This window comes from Perca flavescens, chromosome 18, assembly GCF_004354835.1.
Source record: "Perca flavescens isolate YP-PL-M2 chromosome 18, PFLA_1.0, whole genome shotgun sequence".
Taxonomy (NCBI): Eukaryota; Metazoa; Chordata; class Actinopteri; order Perciformes; family Percidae; genus Perca; species Perca flavescens.
The window spans coordinates 262,281-279,863 of NC_041348.1; the positions used below are offsets into that span (position 1 = coordinate 262,281).

General features: G+C 46.3%; 1 protein-coding gene across 2 annotated transcripts in view; it reads right to left on the reverse strand.

The window, feature by feature from the left end:
• Nucleotides 1–539: 539 nt before the first annotated feature.
• mdn1 (midasin AAA ATPase 1) overlaps nucleotides 540–17,583 on the reverse strand; it is a 77,509-nt gene continuing 60,465 nt past the window's right edge. Inside the window, exons 74-101 of one of the 2 annotated variants that reach the window (XM_028604754.1) lie at nucleotides 15,921–16,067; nucleotides 15,709–15,835; nucleotides 14,055–14,160; nucleotides 13,809–13,924; nucleotides 12,698–13,105; nucleotides 12,387–12,613; nucleotides 12,077–12,214; nucleotides 11,204–11,400; nucleotides 10,704–10,865; nucleotides 10,474–10,611; nucleotides 10,157–10,292; nucleotides 9,822–9,994; nucleotides 9,577–9,708; nucleotides 9,314–9,455; nucleotides 7,665–7,981; nucleotides 7,403–7,570; nucleotides 6,926–7,027; nucleotides 6,631–6,829; nucleotides 5,882–6,052; nucleotides 5,648–5,796; nucleotides 5,448–5,537; nucleotides 4,965–5,080; nucleotides 4,511–4,685; nucleotides 4,242–4,315; nucleotides 3,958–4,072; nucleotides 3,556–3,622; nucleotides 1,501–1,643; nucleotides 540–1,419 (exon numbers count right to left, since the gene is read on the reverse strand). In XM_028604754.1, the coding sequence (XP_028460555.1) occupies nucleotides 1,234–1,419; nucleotides 1,501–1,643; nucleotides 3,556–3,622; nucleotides 3,958–4,072; nucleotides 4,242–4,315; nucleotides 4,511–4,685; nucleotides 4,965–5,080; nucleotides 5,448–5,537; nucleotides 5,648–5,796; nucleotides 5,882–6,052; nucleotides 6,631–6,829; nucleotides 6,926–7,027; nucleotides 7,403–7,570; nucleotides 7,665–7,981; nucleotides 9,314–9,455; nucleotides 9,577–9,708; nucleotides 9,822–9,994; nucleotides 10,157–10,292; nucleotides 10,474–10,611; nucleotides 10,704–10,865; nucleotides 11,204–11,400; nucleotides 12,077–12,214; nucleotides 12,387–12,613; nucleotides 12,698–13,105; nucleotides 13,809–13,924; nucleotides 14,055–14,160; nucleotides 15,709–15,835; nucleotides 15,921–16,067 (4,421 nt within the window). In that variant the 3' untranslated portion in view covers nucleotides 540–1,233. Of the gene's footprint in view, nucleotides 1,420–1,500; nucleotides 1,644–3,555; nucleotides 3,623–3,957; nucleotides 4,073–4,241; nucleotides 4,316–4,510; nucleotides 4,686–4,964; nucleotides 5,081–5,447; nucleotides 5,538–5,647; nucleotides 5,797–5,881; nucleotides 6,053–6,630; nucleotides 6,830–6,925; nucleotides 7,028–7,402; nucleotides 7,580–7,664; nucleotides 7,982–9,313; nucleotides 9,456–9,576; nucleotides 9,709–9,821; nucleotides 9,995–10,156; nucleotides 10,293–10,473; nucleotides 10,612–10,703; nucleotides 10,866–11,203; nucleotides 11,401–12,076; nucleotides 12,215–12,386; nucleotides 12,614–12,697; nucleotides 13,106–13,808; nucleotides 13,925–14,054; nucleotides 14,161–15,708; nucleotides 15,836–15,920; nucleotides 16,068–17,583 lie in introns of both variants that reach the window. The other variant, XM_028604753.1, reaches the window with a different exon arrangement.

Genomic DNA, 17,583 nt, shown 5'->3' on the forward strand with positions numbered 1-17,583 from the left:
GCCGGGACGTCCTGGCTGTCCAACACTAGCATCTGTGCCTTGAGAATGAAAAGAGAAGGTTTTCCCTGAGGGGATGAGACCCATTGCTGCTCAGTGCTGATTCTCCGCCCCTGTAATCTGTTTGGGTCACTTGGTTGGGTGCTATGCCTACGAGGTTGTTGGACTGACAGTGTGGCTTGTGTGTGTGTGTGTGTGTTGGTGTTGATATTGACCAACTGTTTTTGTTTATATGCTTGATCATTTATTTTTACATTTATAGTCAATTTTACTTGTATTGGACTAAACTTCTATGTACTATTCTAATCCTTTTATCTTTTTAGGTGTGACATTGTACAACCTGTCCAGGGACAGCAGATGTAAAATAGCCTTTTGGCTAATTCTGGCACACTGTACATTTTTTTTTTAATGTATTATTAGTGTGCATTGTCCCGGTTAAATAAACCTGAAATAAATAAATATTCATATGTGTATATTGAAATGTGTAAATGATCCAACACAGAATAGTCTAAGGATGTTAATAAGCAGAGGCCCAGACAGAGCAGCCTTGTAAACAGTTTATTGTGTGGATCATTCACTTCATGGTTTAACAGATGGGTGCGATGAAGAAACGACGTCTGCTGACATGTCAGTCCACGTTACACATCACAGCTACTCCTACAGACAGCAGACGGCCTTCATCAGAGCTGGAGTCAGTCTGGAGACATGGGACTGTAGAACTCCTGACGGAGCTGGGACCCTTCACCCCCACAGCTGACTCGGGTGTGTTCTCCTCTCCAGAGGCCCATTCCTTCAGATGTCCCACAAACATGCTACAGTTAGCCACGAAGCCTCTGTCAGCTCTGCACATCTGTCGCTGTGTTCACATCGAACATGGATGATTTGATGACCTTCATAACACTGACTAAAACATCCACAAAAAGGATTTCAGGTCTATGGTACGAGGAGGACAGAGGTATTTACTGACTCTTCACTGAGGTGGTTCACACTAAAACGGGGTCATCATGTCATCTCAGACGTGCAAGTTAAAGCAATCCTCATTACATTACAAAAGAAACGGAGAATTCCCCTGATAACGAAGACCAAACAGTAAAGGTTGCTATCAAACTCTACTCAAATCTACAGTAAAAATAAGAAAATAAAGGCACATGTACATCCGTCTGTTTGAAGAGTCCTTTGTTGCGTTGTGCAGTTGCTTGCTCCCCACTTCTCCCTCCTCCCTTCCTGTGGGAGCATCTACTGGTCGGCCGCCGTGACCAGTTCAAACCACTGTCTGAGCGCGTCGCTCAGCGTCTCCGGCAGGGCGTTGACATCTCGCAGGATGACGTAGAAGGGGAAGGGGAACTCGTCCATGTAGGAGTGGATCTCTGGCATTTCTCCCGGCCCTCTGAATATGGGCACCTTGATGTCCAGGATGGAGTCCTGCAGCGCAGCGCCGGGGTTAGTTACACTTTGTGTCTGCATGTTTACAACATCAAAAAGTTCTAATTCTTTTTCACTTACCCGAGAGTTGGGGTTGTCAAGCACCACAAAGGTGATGAAGACATTGGCGCTGCGTGCCGCCCGCACTGCTGCCATCACCCGCTCCTTCCCCTCTAGGAACAAGCCCCGGCCGTCAGACACCACGACCAGCAGCTGGGCCGTCTCTGTGGGGGGAGGGCACAGGTCACACAGGAATATACATATATGTATACAGTCATGTGAAAAAATTAGGACACCCATGCTAAAGTTGACTAAAAAGAGGAATACAAAAATTACCTTTTGGAAATTCATCTTAATGCCTTAATTAAAAAAATTGGGAAAAATCCAACCTTTAAGGACACCAATTTTCTATGTGAATGAATAATGTATCATAAATAAATAAATGTTCTGCCTTAATTGATGGTTTGATTTGCATTGAGAGTTGATTTTATGGAAAGTACCCCATGCCAATCTCTAGATATGGTGAAGGGTATGTGATGATGTGGGGGGGCCAAGGGAACTTTATCAGGATGCATAGTATCCTGGATCCATGAAATAACTGGCCTTTAAAAATAACCATCTGCCTGCCTCTATGGGAATTTAACATAGGGGCATATTCACTTATGCCCCTGTATTTTAAGGCAGAACATTTATTTATTTACGATACATTATTCATTCACAAAGAAAATTGGTGTCCTTACAGGTTGGATTTTCCCCAATTTTTTTAATTAAGGCATTAAGATCAATTTGCAAAAGATGATTTTTTTTATTCCTCTTTTTAGTCAACTTTAGCATGGGTGTCCTAATTTTTTCACATGACTGTATACATAGCTTGATGAGATTGACACAGCTGTATAGGTTACAACTCGTAAATCGACATACGTCTTTGATCAGCGCTAAAAACATAAACTGCTGCTAGAAATGTGTCCGCTGAAAGTCACCTCGGCAGGACGGATATGTCACTCGACTGATTTCTGCTGCAGGAATGGATTGGACCGAGGTGAAAACACATCGGACATTTTATCACCTTTTAAAGTTGTTAGCAAACATCACACACAGAGCAACATTAGCATTCATTTGGACTTGTGTTTGTATCCACCTGATCAATTAAGTCCAATGTTCACTCTTCTTTTTGGTGCTGTAGAGACTACAGTACCCATAATGCAGTGTAAGGGACTTTTGGGCTGCGTCCCGATAGAAAAGAAGCTCTTTAACTGCTACATGTTCCGCCTTCTTTAGCAGCTAGTTGCAGACTCAGTCAGCTGTTCAGTGCTGGAAACCCAAACAACAAAAGGCTCCGCGGAGATGACGAGAACTGAAGAATCAGGATATTTCTCCGTGGCTTTATTGCTACATTCAACCGCTTTCACATCACACATAATCATTTGATCCTCTATTGCAAACATATTGATAAGAGCAGCTTTAAAACCCACCATTGCTTTACATCTCTCAGCAGCAACTAAATATCATGTATATTTAATCTCTTATTGAACCCAAGGGTCACCTCAACCCAACTTCTTGCCCTTAATGGTGCAGAACGTTAGTGTAAGTGTGTGTACTGGGTCTGGCGCTGCTGATCCAGTAGTGCACTCAGAAGAGAAGGAGGGGTTTGTTTTGTCCTTCGAGCACCTGGCTCACATGCTGGACCTTCCCTGTGTCTTAGTGCCACACTGAAGGCTGTCTGTGTCCTATCAGATCCAGTCTGGGCACTGAAATGGGTTTTGACTGGGCAAAGTGAGGTATCAAACAGCATCTGAAGTGGAATGGGTACCTAAATGTTACCTAAATCGTTTAAGCACAATCAAAAATAGAAAGCTAATGGAACCATCTTATCTGTTGAGTCAAAGCAGAGGTTTACCAGCTCAGTGTAACACTGTCCCATTATGGTCCCTATTCAATCCAATCCAATCCACCTTTATTTATAAAGCACTTTAAAAACAACATAGTTGAGCAAAGTGCTGAACACAATCTAAAATAAGCAATAACATATAAGCAAGCAGTAGTGGCCAACAGCCCTTTGATTAGCCAGAGTTCCACAGCAATGTGCACAGCACATGATTATTGGCTGGCTGTGAAATTTGCAGTAGGAGTCATTACCTGAGTTTAGAGATCCAGGAATCTGCTGTCGTGCTGCTAGAAACATCTGTGTTGAGGTGTCCAAAAACTACAGAGAGGCATAAACAGAGAGAGAGTCAGTGTGACAGGAGGTCACATGATCAGCCACATCATACAGGATGTAAAAACCACAAGCTCCATGGGAAATAGAGTACAATAAAAGCAAAGGGAAACTAAATGTTTAACGAGAATATGTTTTCAATGCGACAAGTTTCACGTTGCATACAGAACTGTGGATTGCCTTCCTGTTGTTTTTCATTCATTGTGTGCAGCATCACTCTATTAAAATAAAACATACTGTATCTGTTATACATAACCACTTTGTATTATTATAGAGTTAATATGAAGCACAGTGGATGGAGGAGCAGTACACAAAGTACCCACCTGTGCTATCCGGGTCTTCTTCTGTTGGAACTGACAGAGTCGGAGGATCCGAGCCCCGGACTCATCGTTGAACTGCTGCTGGAAGGGGTGCAGCAGCTGCACCTGCTCGCCAAAACTAGACACACGAGCACGTGTTAGCTTCACGTCAAATACATGTACACATAGTATGAGGTCACAAAAATGACAACTCTGTTTGTTTGAGTTTCTTGTTTTCGGTTTGTAACGTGGCTCCATCATCTCATCTGTTGTCTGTATTGTTTGACTGTGTCCACGCATAGGCTCACCTGCACACCGACACCTGGCCCACCTCCAGCAGGGTGAGAGCGTTGATGATCACGGAGAGGGATTCAAACGCCAGCTACACACACACACACACACACACACACACACACACACACACACACACACACACACACACACACACACACACACACACACACACACACACACACACACACACACACACACACACACACACACACTAATTAACAACTGATGATTATTTGCTCTGGACATGTTCAGGGAGCTGCAGCAGCATCAAGGGCTCCCTCACCTGTTTGGAGTGGTTGTCCACCATGCTGGAGGAGTCGTCCACAGCCAGACAGATCTGGTACTCTCTCTTGCTGGGCTTGGTCCTCCTCAGCCAGATCTTGTCTTTGCGGAACTGACTGGCAATATAGGGGATCACCTTCCTCATGTTCAGACGCTTCCCTGTGCGGTAGTCCCCTCTGTGGAGCAGCAGCAGCACATCACACACACACTCAACTACACTGTGTCTCTGCTGTAACAGCAGCACATCACACACACACACACACACTCAACTACACTGTGTCTCTGCGGAAACAGCGGCACTGGCAAACAACGTGTCATCACAGAAGACACAATCAGGAGAAGACACGTAAGACCAGTCAACCTGGTGACCACGAGGCTCAGTGGAACAATAGATGTGATCATTTAAAACGTCCATTATAAGAGGTATAAAGGGAGGGGAGTGTGTTGGTCCTCACTTGAGTTTGGCAGCCTGTGTGGGCTCCAGGATGAGGCGGAGCTGCTCACACAGCTGCTGGGACAGAGCTGAGGTCAGAGTCTGGTACTGGTGCCACATGGAGGCTGCTGCACTCTCCTGAACACAGACAACAACACATCAGTCACAGGGTTTCACCACTTACTTAAATTTAGTTACTAGTAGTTTAGTTTACTTTGCAGAAGCTCCCCTGTCTACTTTTTTTATACAGTGTTCAAATGGTTCCCAGATTTTCTCATACAGCCCCAATTTGTTTTTTAATATATAGGTTAAACTCTCCATGGACATACATAACCTCCTAACCCTAACCCATATTCTTGATCCAAGCACCAGTTGTAGGTGCCTCCATTTTCTTCCAGATGAGAGCTATAGTCCTTTTTGCCTGTGGTACGATCATTGATATGTTTAACGTTGTATATGAGCCATTATAACTCAATGTTATCTGGAAATGGTGGGTCAGCCTCACCTCCTCCTGAGTTCCTGGAGCCAGGTGGTGCCAGGCCTCCAGCTGCAGCTCCATCTCCCTCCTCAGCTCCTCGGGATCTCTCTCTGCTTTCTACACACACACGCACACACACAAACAAAGCTCTGAGTCTGCCTTTGTTAAACCACACAAGAAAGAAAGAAAGAAAGAAAGAAAGAAAGAAAGAAAGAGTAGTTCTGTACCTGCATGGTGTCCAACAGCAGCTCAGGAACTGTGTGAATGGTGGATTCTGTGCGTCTGTCTGCTCGCTCTTCTTCTCTGGGCTTTAGTCGGTCCTTCCATCTCTCCTCCTCCCCCTGCCTCTGCACCTCCATCTCCCCACTGTCTACACCTGCACAACAACAAGAGGAGGGGGTGATGTCACTAGGAACTTGGCGGCTCTGTAGTCTAGGTGTGAGAGAATGGGAGTGTGTCACCTGTGTGGGAGGCCTTGGCAGAGTCCAGCTGCTCAGGCTTGAGCTCCTGCACCTCAGCTGCCTGCAGCTCTTCCTGCTTCTCCGTTTCCATGGCGACATCCTCATCATTCTGATCTTCCTCCTGGTCCTGATGAGGCCCTGCTGCTTTCTGCTGGTCTGCACTGGCAACATCTGGAAACAGCATATGACCCATGTATCCACTTGAACCTGATCACATGTTGTACAGCTGTTCCTGAGTGTATGCAGTGTGATTACTGACACCACATGTTGTACAGCTGTTCCTGAATGTATGCAGTGTGATTACTGACACCACATGTTGTACAGCTGTTCCTGAGTGTATGCAGTGTGATTACTGACACCACATGTTGTACAGCTGTTCCTGAATGTATGCAGTGTGATTACTGACACCACATGTTGTACAGCTGTTCCTGAGTGTATGCAGTGTGGTTACTGACACCACATGTTGTACAGCTGTTCCTGAGTGTATGCAGTGTGGTTACTGACACCACATGTTGTACAGCTGTTCCTGAGTGTATGCAGTGTGATTACTGACACCACATGTTGTACAGCTGTTCCTGAGTGTATGCAGTGTGATTACTGACACCACATGTTGTACAGCTGTTCCTGAGTGTATGCAGTGGGATTACTGACACCACATGTTGTACAGCTGTTCCTGAGTGTATGCAGTGGGATTACTGACACCACATGTTGTACAGCTGTTCCTGAGTGTATGCAGTGGGATTACTGACCGTATGTCTGCGTGTGGTAGGCCGTATCTCCCTGCCTGATGTGTTCGTACAGGTCGGACTCCTGCTGGGCGTCGCTCTGGCTGCCGTCCTCTGAGTGATCCTTCCTGCTCTCCACTGTACGCAGACGCTTATTCACTCGCTCGTTGTAGTCGCCTGTGGAGCGCTCGTTGTCCGCCTGACCAGGTTTCCTCTTGAAGCTCTGGAGCGGCACAGAAAATGAAAAGATGAGATGGGTTGAAGAACAAAGGGAGGTAGAAGTGGAGATCCATCAGAATCCAGATGTTCCCGGGCGTACCTGAGTCTTGTTCTGCGTCTGTGTCTGTGAAGCCATTCTTGCTGTCAGCTTTGACAGGTGGCCCTCTGATTGGCTGGCATCAGCGGCTCCGCTCCCATGCTCCTAACAAACCAGAAAGATTTCAGACTTTATCTCCTTTAGGGGACGCTTTGAGTGACGGACTAAACACACTTTCAACTAGAAGGGGCAAACCTTTGCCAGGGCATGTCCTCACAATGCAGACAAGTTGCAACTGAATTTCAAATCTTGTATTATTTTTACCAAATCTTGTATCTTTTACCAAAGACATATTTCTTTTACTACTAATTTTTAATAAACCCTTATTTCAATCCAAGCTCAGTAAGTGACTTGACAATGCAATATTAGCTGTTTGTTGTCTTTAATATTGTATGCATTTTTGAATATGTTGATATCCTCTGTCTCTGACCTGGAGAGATTTCTAAGGTGGTCCCCCCCCCATCCTGCGGTGCAGTGTACCTCTTTAGCCTGGTCTCTCTCGGCCGCCTCTCCTGCCAGCTCCACAGCTGTATCACTCTGAAGGCTCTGCTCTCCAGTTTGGCCCGCCGTGTCGTGCTCCTTCCTCTCAGCTGACTCCGGCTGCTCCTCTTCCTCACCTCCTCCCTCCTCCTCCTCCTCCTCCTCCTCCTCCTCCTCCTGTAGGCATCAACAGTCCCAACAGTGACTCAAATGTTCATCACATGGGGCATAACACCGTACAACAGCACTTTGACATACGCACCTTTGGGTTGTGTCCTTTGTCATTGGGAATAGTCAGATCTTCGTCTCTTCCTGCCTCTTGTCCTCTCTCCTCCTCCTCTTCCTTTTCATCTTTCTCAGCAGACTCCTCGTCTCCCTCGGCTTTCTCTCCTCCCTCCTCTCCCTCCCCCCCCTCCTCCTCTTCAGTTCTGGGTTCCTGATCGCTCTCCTCATCTGGCTGCTCCGTCTGCTCCTCCTCCATCTTCTCTACTCCCTCCTCCTCCTCGCCTCCATCTTTCTGTCCGTCCTCCTTCTCGTCCAGGGCTGTGCCTTTCTCATCAATGTCCAATGGATTCTCCTCTGCAGAGAGAAAGGACAAGAGTTCACTAAGTGGAGTTAACAAACGCTGTGTCATGCCTTCATTTCAACAAGGGAATGGGTTTCACTACACGGCACACACAGCATTTAAAAATATGATATAACTACCGAAAACGTGGGTTGAGACCATGGTCTACACCAGGGGTTCTCAATCTTTTCGAGTCGCGACCCTCAGAATAATGAGGTTGGTGTTTGCGACCCCATTACCCCCCTCGACAACGAGAGAAAGAGAGCTGCAGACCGGTGAAACAGCTGTTTCTACATGCCTCCCCCCTGCTGATTTTGAGTGATCATTTTAGATGCTCTGATTAATAAACAAACAAATAATGTTTTGCTTTAATGACAGTTTAGTTTTAGGAGCTAGCACCCCTCTCTCCCCCTGACCCACCATCAGACCCCTTTCTGTATCCCAGGACCTCCTGATTTACAAATGAAGCTCTGAATAGAACACATGAAATGTACCAAACTCACACAGTAATGTAAAAGCAATTCATTTCATCACCCATCCCCCCAACCATCTGGTGACCCCCAGAAATTACCTTAAGACCCCCTTGTTGGTCTTGACCCCCAGGATGAGAACCACCGGTCTACACAACAGGCAGCCTCTGTCTGTAACTGTTACGGTCAATGCTAAAGCATCTAAAGATGACACATTTACCAAGTGGTGTGCTGCTTCTAGAGCCAAAAACTATTAGAGGTTACATCACCAAAAAAACACCCTCTGGTGACAGCTTCGCAAATGTCGGCATGTGCTGCTTTTCTTTGAAAGAATAAATAATTAAAAATAAATGTCAGTTGCAACACTGTAACAAAAAAGGATGTCGCTACACTTTTTCATTATGGGAAGTAATATTCCTAATGTTGTCACAATGCTGAAATTATTAATATTAGTTGATCAACAGAAATTTAATTGAGCGCAATTCTGATAATTGATCAATAAAGAAGAAAAAAAAACTGTTGGTCGTCTGGTTCTAAGGAAGATGAAGTCCAACACCTAAATGTATCCAGGTTAACAAATATTAATCTGATTAAACAGAATAATCAGTAGTGACAAGAACTGATCCTTGCAACAGAATAAAATGCACAGTGCAGGCCACTCCTCTTGTTAATTGTCTCATCTGGTTCTGTCTGAATAGAAGTGCTCTTCTCCTTCACTCCCTCCAAACTGCTGCCAGCATGTGCCAAGTCACAGTCCGGACTCTACCGGAACACTTCAGGGACACTTGGAACCGTCTGGTGCAAACCCCAATTAAACTGTGCTCTTGTGCACTTGACATATTCCAGACTGTGTCCCTGTTGGTATGCAGCTCTCACCGTCAGCCTCGCCCTCCCCATCATCCCCCGCCTCCTCATCCTGGTCCAGGTTCAGGTCCTCGGGCAGATCCAGGGCCTCGGGCTCAGGTCTCTTGTCCTGCTGACCGTGGTAGGGGTCCACTTCATTCTCATCAAACTCCCGCTGGGAAACAGCAAGAGCAGCCATCACAAACAGCACAGCCAAAAAAAAAAAAAAAAAAAAAAACCCTGGGAGGACAGTTTAAACCATTCAGAATTTCATCACCCCATAATAACAAGATTACCTCATCTCCTTGCTCGTTGATTTTCTCTTTCTCCTCCATGTCCATCTGTTCATCTTTGTCCTGGGTTTTCTTGTCTTTATTGGGGTCTGCAGCGTCCAAGTTGTCGTCCTTAGCAACCAGCTCTGATTCCCCCTGAGAAGCCAGTGTTGACAGGAAGTTAGGACATCTGGCTCACTTTGAAACAGGAAGTAGAAATAATTGATGTACTGCTCTCTATAAGCCTGCTGGGACTGCGCGCTGTGTACCTGGTCCATGCCCTGGCCAGACTCTTCCTCCTGCTCACTTCCTTCCTCCTGGTCATCATCCTCGTCATCCCCCCACATTCTCTCATCCAGAGTCTCTGTCTGTCCCTCACCCAGGTCCCCCATCTTTTTATCCAGCTCCTCGTCCTCCTCTTTAGCAGAGTCATCATCTTCACCTGCGGATGATTCAAAGGAGGAGAATCCACTCAGCAGTGATTCTGGGAGACCTTTCACTGTCTCTAGTGTCCTACTACAACCAGCAGCAACTGCAAGTGGAACAAGCCAACAATGATATAATATTATATAAGCCAATATTAATAGCAATAGGCTGTAGTTACCTGGTTCTTTCTCCTCCCCATCATGCATTTGGCCATCAAAGTCCTCTGACATCTCGATAGCATTGTCCTCCGCCTTGATATCCCCTTTATCCTGCTCTTCCTCCTTTTCCTGACCCTCCTGGAAAGTGTCCTCCACCTGGAAGAGGAAGAATGCGGGTATAGCTTCATGTTGGTCCAACAAGCCACCTTATACCTCCGATAGGCTTCCTTTACATTCAGCCGTTTCAAAGACTCATTCAAGTTCACATTGAGAACTCTTTGAACTCCCTACATGTCTTAGATAGAGAGCTCCATATTGGCGTGTCAGGTGGAATTACCTGATCTTCATTCTCGATCTTGTCACTGACGTCTTTGGTGCCCTCGCCCTCTCCGATACCTCCGCCCTCATAGTCGTGGAACTCCGTGGCACCTTCTCCATCTCCGCCAGCCGCCAGCTCCTGAGGAAGGCAGAAGCCCTGTGGAGGGGGGAATGGAACAGCAACATTTAGTCCCCGCTTTGAGTTGTTAACTCCCGAACCTGCTAATTGCTGTGTTGTTGGGCATGTACCTTGTGGGCGAGCTCGGTGAAGATGCTGGCCAGCACAGACAGCAGCTTGCCTGTGCTGCGGTGAGCACCCAGAGACACAGCCACGTAGTAGCGCACCAGGTCACTGTACACGGCCAGCAGGGGCTCCAGCTGCACCAGCAGCCTGCACGCTCGGCTCACCTCCTACACACACAGACAGACAGACAGACAGACAGACAGAGAGTGTGTGTAAGGGATTGAGATGGCAGTGCATGATGGTACAATACGATACCTCATTCTGAAATAATAAGCAGCTGTGTAGAATATGTGCGTGTTTAGAACCCCGGAATATTTCACTGACATTTTGATGTAAATGTATAACATGCAACCTGGCAAACATCCCAGCAGTGTGGGTTGGTTAAGATAAGACAGAATAGAAAGAATGGGCTCACAGTCACTGGCTCATGAATCAATCCCATCTACTGTAACTGTAGCTGGACATTAAGTCCTCTGGGTGTCACATGAGCAGCTGCTCTTGGTACCTGGAGCTGTGGTGGTGGACACGAGTCTCGCTGTGTCCTCAGCTGGCTCAGCAGTCTCTCCAGCCGGCCGCTAACATCTCCCACACACAGAGCCTCCACCTCCGCTGCCAGCTCCTCCTCCAGGAGTTGAGTCAGGTGACCAGGCTTTAGCAGCTCCTCCACCGGGTCTGCATCCTCACCCTCCTCTCCAGCACCCTCTGAAACATCAGGGAACAGCGTGTGGACAGCTATTAATGCTGCCAGACAGTCTCATACATACGCCATGGAGGAAATGTTAACAACATTTTGTCAGTGCCGGTGCATTTACAATGAGTTTTCAACATCCTTAAGGTTTGAGAGGTCTAGCAGCACTACAGAGATGTTTTGATATGACTGGGTCCCCTCTGTGTTTTGTCTCATACAAACATGTATCCATGGGGACTTTGTGAATACAGCATATGGAGTGCTATTTGTCAAGCCATGTTCAGATGGCGTTTGTCTGCTTTAAAAAGCTGAAAACTACCAATGATCCAAGATTCTGAAGACAGAAATAGCTTGTGGATCCCGGAGGGGGACGGAGGTAAGGAGAAAAGTGGTTGGGGGGGGCTCAAAAATACTCAGGTTTGGTGTCAACAGCATAGATGGGAACTGGCAGGAAGGTGATGTAGAAGCCCCTGATAGAAGAACGTCTAAACAGCTGGTGAGAAGTGTTTCCAACCCAGCTCACCTGCTCATGGATGGATGGCCAAAGAAGGCCTGAAGACTGCGACTACACAGATGTGCGGAATAAACCGGCACATCAGGGTTATATTGCTGCTTGAACCAACATTTAAGGAGGACTTTGAATTTCCTATACAGCAGCCCTGCAGAGAGCACTGCTGGCATCTTTCTCACCTCTCGGGGCGTCTCCACGCTGCTCTCCTTGTTGCTCTCTCTCCCTTCTCTTCACCAGGGTCTGGACAGCACACAGCACTGTGCTGATGGTTGTCTCCAGCTCAGCAGAGAACTCAGCACAGAAGGCAGGCTGCTGATCTGTTAGGGGAAGAAGAAGAGAAACAGTAAGAAACGGGATTTCATCTGACTATACAGTGCCAGTGCTGCTACTTTTCACCCTCTTTAGTTTGCCCTCATGTCTGTCAGCCAGATGTCATGTTATAGGTGTTACATTAGTAACATTTAAAGGAATGATGCTCAGTGCATTCACCTGCGTGCTGCTGTCCCAGGGAGAGCAGCTGGCTCTTCCAGGTGCTGAACTCGCTGATGCTGGCCTCCACCTGTCCTCTGACATAGTGCAGGCTCTGGGCAATGGCCGGCTTGCTGTCTGCCCTGCCGACACACATGGCCGGGGTGAAGAGCTGCTCCATGACGGGCATCTGAGCCACGACAGCACCCAGCTGCTCGAAGGCGGAGCTGCACGTCACAAAATGGTTCCTGTGGGAAACAACAGCGCTGTTGGGACGGTCTTTGGATAATGCTGCATCAAATTTCACATCAACTCTCGAGTGATTGTTTTACCATGTGTGGAGCACTCTGTCTGAGGTCTGCTGTGCCACAGAGTCCAGCTCCAGTTTCAGGCTCTGAGTCTGCTTCAGCATTGCGTTCATGCACTGGTGTAGCTGGCACCAGGCGGCGTCTCCCCTCCGCAGCAGACAGCCAGGAGGCTGGCGCTGGGCTGCCAACGGGGACGGGCACCTCAGGGTGTGCTGCCTCCAGCTGCTCGTCTCCTCCTTCTGCTGCAGGTCCTCCGGGCAGCACTGCAGCAGCCAGGCCAGCTGCTGCAGCAGGGTGGTGCACTGGGCAGCCAGCGCCTGGCCCCGGCTCACCCAGCCCTGCAGGGAGGCCTGTGGCGGGAGGGTGCAGCCTGCGTCCTCACGGTGGCTCTGGAGGTGGGCCTTGACGCCCTGGATGCTGTCTGTCAGCCTCCTGGCAGTGGAGACCAGACACAGAGACACAGTAAGAAAAAACCAGCTATGGCTGCTGAGCCTGACCTCTGACCTCACTGTGTGAAGGCCAACGAATGAAAAGACATGTCCTCAATTGGATTATTATAAGAGAAATGCAATATTGCTACACTAATATTGCTTTTCCATTTAACTAGATGCCAACATTACATCAGAGGCATTGGTATTATTACACATATATTATAACCTACTCTGGGGATGAGGGTAACTGTTTGAACATCAACCTCTTGTCCAACTTACAAAATCCAGATGTTTTTAATTACAGTTAAAGCTATAGTGCGTAGTTTCTGTCGCCCCCATGAGGAATTCTAAGTAATGACAACACTGTCGGTGCGTCCACATGATACAAGCCTTTAGTGAAAGCGCACCCCGCCACCCCTCCTCCACACAGTTGCTAGTAGCCAAGGAGGACACATGATGGACTCTTCAGAAGAGGTAATTAGTCACCGGACGCCCCAATCTTCTGAACATGGTCATACGGAGAAATCCAGAGAGAGTTGTGTGGAGCGGATAGTCTTAATTAGTTTGGTAATGGCTTGAATGTAACGGATGTTCATTAATATCAAAACATTACGCACTAAAGCTTTAATATTCTTCTAAAACAATGCTGGAATTTAACATTATCCCGTAGAGGACTTCGTAGTTCCATAGTGCAGCAGACTGACCTGAGATGGAGCCAGTGCTCCGTGAGCGTGGCCAGTCGTTGCCTCTGTTTGAGCAGCAGCTTGAAAAGGTGAGAGGAGAAACCTCTACAGCGCTCTATGTTCCCCAGACCCAGCTCCTGCAACCAAACAGTGACACACACATACACAGATACCTCAGACTACAGGAAGCTAACATCTGCTCTTCATCTGTAATCCCTGGCCCTTTCAACCAAAGAGCTGTTCTGAGCATCAGTATTGGAGTCTGACCTTGGCAGCTTGCTGCAGAGCAGTCTGCATGCTGGTTCTCCTGGCCCATGAACGGTAGAAGTACTTCTGACATCCATCCCACGCTGTCAGCAACTCTGCAAACAACCTACAACACCCAGGATGAGAGAGAGGCTTTCAGAGTACAGAAAACATATTCTAGAGTCGCCCACTACTTTGGTTTATCTTCCTCTGTTACATTACTGATTTAATACATTTCAATGAAATCTTCTTAAAAAAACAAATGAATGAATTCAACGTTTAATTATGGTTCTTACCCTAACGCTAAAATATAGTGAAATAGTAGAAACGTGTCATAAAGTCAGCTAACTGACTCAGTGTTTTAAGCTAAAGTGTGAGTGTTACTTAATGGTCCCATGGCATGAAAATTTCACTTTATGGAGGTTTTTTAACATTAATATGCATTCCCCCAGCCTGCCTATGGTCCCATAGTGGCTAGAAAGGGTGATAGGTGTAAACCGAGCCCTGGGTATCCTGCTCTGCCTTTGAGAAAATGAAAGATCAGATGGGCCGATCTGGAATCTTCTCCTTATGAGGTCATAAGGAGCAAGGTTACCTCCCCTTTCTCTGCTTTGCCCGCCCAGAGAATTTGGCCCACCCATGAGAGAGAGAGAGAGACAAAGACAGACAGAGAGAGAGAGAGAGAGAGAGAGAGAGAGAGAGAGAGAGAGAGAGAGAGAGAGAGAGAGAGAGAGAGAGAGAGAGAGACATCATGGCTTTCAAACCACGCCTTTCAAGGCCACACCACTAAGGTCTATATAAAAGAGACTTCAGATACAGTATTAGGGGACCACTAAGGTCTATATAAAAGAGACTTCAGATACAGTATTAGGGGACCACTAAGGCCTATATAAAAGAGACTTCAGATACAGTATTAGGGGACCACTAAGGTCTATATAAAAGAGACTTCAGATACAGTATTAGGGGACCACTAAGGTCTATATAAAAGAGACTTCAGATACAGTATTAGGGGACCACTAAGGCCTATATAAAAGAGACTTCAGATAGGGGACCACTAAGGTCTATATAAAAGAGACTTCAGATACAGTATTAGGGGACCACTAAGGCCTATATAAAAGAGACTTCAGATACAGTATTAGGGGACCACTAAGACTTATATAAAAGAGACTTCAGATACAGTATTAGGGGACCACTAAGGGGACCAGATACAGTAAGGGGACTTATATAAAAGAGACTTCAGATACAGTATTAGGGGACCACTAAGACTTATATAAAAGAGACTTCAGATACAGTATTAGGGGACCACTAAGACTTATATAAGGTAGGGGACCACTAAGGTCTATATAAAAGAGACTTCAGATACAGTATTAGGGGACCACTAAGGTCTATATAAAAGCATCCAAAAAGCACCATGTCATGGGACCTTTAATAATTAATCATTTCATTTTGCAATTCTGGGATAAATGCTAACACGAGAGTCACGTTAGTGAACGGACTCATTATTTTCATTTGCACAACAGTATCTATCTAAAGTTTGCTAACATTAGCCACCATAAGCTACTGTACATGGTGTCTCTATTAGCAGGGATGTTAGATGATTTTCTAATAGCACACAGCAGGCATTCTTAGCTAAAGTGAATAGGATGTGACTGAGCTATGAGCAGATTGTATTTACACGCTCTCGGCCTGCTCCTGGCTCCTGACAGCAGACAGAGCGGTGCTCATCTCCAGCGGATGCATGCAGAGGGTTTGCTCTGGGTCAGCGGTCCTGTTCCACGTCAGGCCTTTACGGTAAGACAGACCTAAACGGGAGCATGATATATATATAGAGAGGTTGGAAGGCTTAAAGTACAATGTGACACCTGTTAATCAGAGAGGAAAACTCACCTATTTCTCGGAGCATCTTGAACAGGTCTGACAGAGCTCTCTGCTTCTGCTGCAGGATGTGCTTGACCTCAGATTTCTGCTTCTCTTTCTCTGCCGTTGTGTCGATGCTGAGGTTCTGCAAGTCCCGCAGGTTGCTGATGACCTCGCCTGAGAAGAAGGAGAACAGGACACTGCATTAACACTGAGCATATTAACAAGCAGCTGTGTGATGTAACAATAAATGCCTGATGTCATTGGCTGGGTAAAAATCTCTTTCTACCCAACTCCATGCAGCTTTAAAGCTATAGTGTGTAGTTTCTGCCGCCCCCATGAGGAATTCTAAGTAATGACAACAACACTGTCGGCCCGTCCACACGACATGATATTTCCACCCTCCTCTTCCACACAGTTGCTAGTAACCAAGGAGGACACGGAGGATTAAAAAACATGATGGACTCTTCAGAAGAGGTAATTAGTCACCGGACGACCCAATCTTCTGAACATAGTCATACTGAGAAATCCAGAGAGAGTTGTGTGGAGCTGATAGTCTTAATTAGCTTTGTAGCAACTCATTTGGCAATGGCTTGAATGTAACGGACGTTCATTAATATCAGAAAGTGATGCACTAAAGCTTTAAATTAATAAAGCATTTGTTAATTGGCTTTGTTGTGTGCATCTCCCTTTTTTGCCATGGCCGTGCGGCTCGGTTTGTGACTGTACAAAAAACGGTTTTGGTCTCTATCGCTACATTTTCCCTTTATGACAACTCTGACAAGGTTTTTATGACACTTTGAGTGACAGGTGGCTGTAGTGACACCAGGCTAGCCCCTATACAGTCTCTGGGTGATACGGTGTGCAGGTGTAGTTCCTACATAAAACGGTTTACAACCAGGTCAGTGGATTATCTTGAGTAACCGGGTCATGACTTCTGGAAAGAAACATTGCTGTTGAGTCTTTCAAATGTATTTTGTGGCGCTTTGGGCACCACAGGCTGCGTGCCATCTAGTTCCATTATATTGGAGAGAAGGCAGACATCTCAATGGCCGATATCTCAAAAACTGGCCAACTCACACCTAAACTATCCAGACTGATGAATAGCACTACGGGTCAGAGGAGTTTTAGGGTGAACTGTCCCTTTAAGTAGGGCTGCACAATTAATCGTAATTCTATTGAAATCGCAATATGGACTAGTGCAATATCCAAATCGCAGGGGGGGCCCCAATATTGGTTAAAGGCAAAATATGTGCCAAACTATTCTGAATGAAGTATTGTGGTGCTGCAGAGATGTCCCGGCCTACAAATGCTATCCTACGGACTACAGAAAAACATCTTTGTTTGGTACAGATCCTCACAAAAATCACACTATAATCTTTTTAATTTTAATATTTTTCAATAAAGATGAGAATAATGATACAAAAATATCATTCCCTTCAATATCGTGACTCATATTTCAATCGCAATATCATTCAAAATAATCGCAATTAGATATTTTCCTCAAATCGTGCAGCCCTGCCTGTAAGAATTGGACAAATTCTAATTTTGACTTGATGATGGCACTCGATAAAAAGTAAGATGATAACCAAAGTTATTACAATGCATCCGGAGGGCAACATGACTGTCTGCACACTGCCATGGCATAGTGGACCAGCAGACCAGTCAGGGTCAAATGGAAATGAGCCTGAGG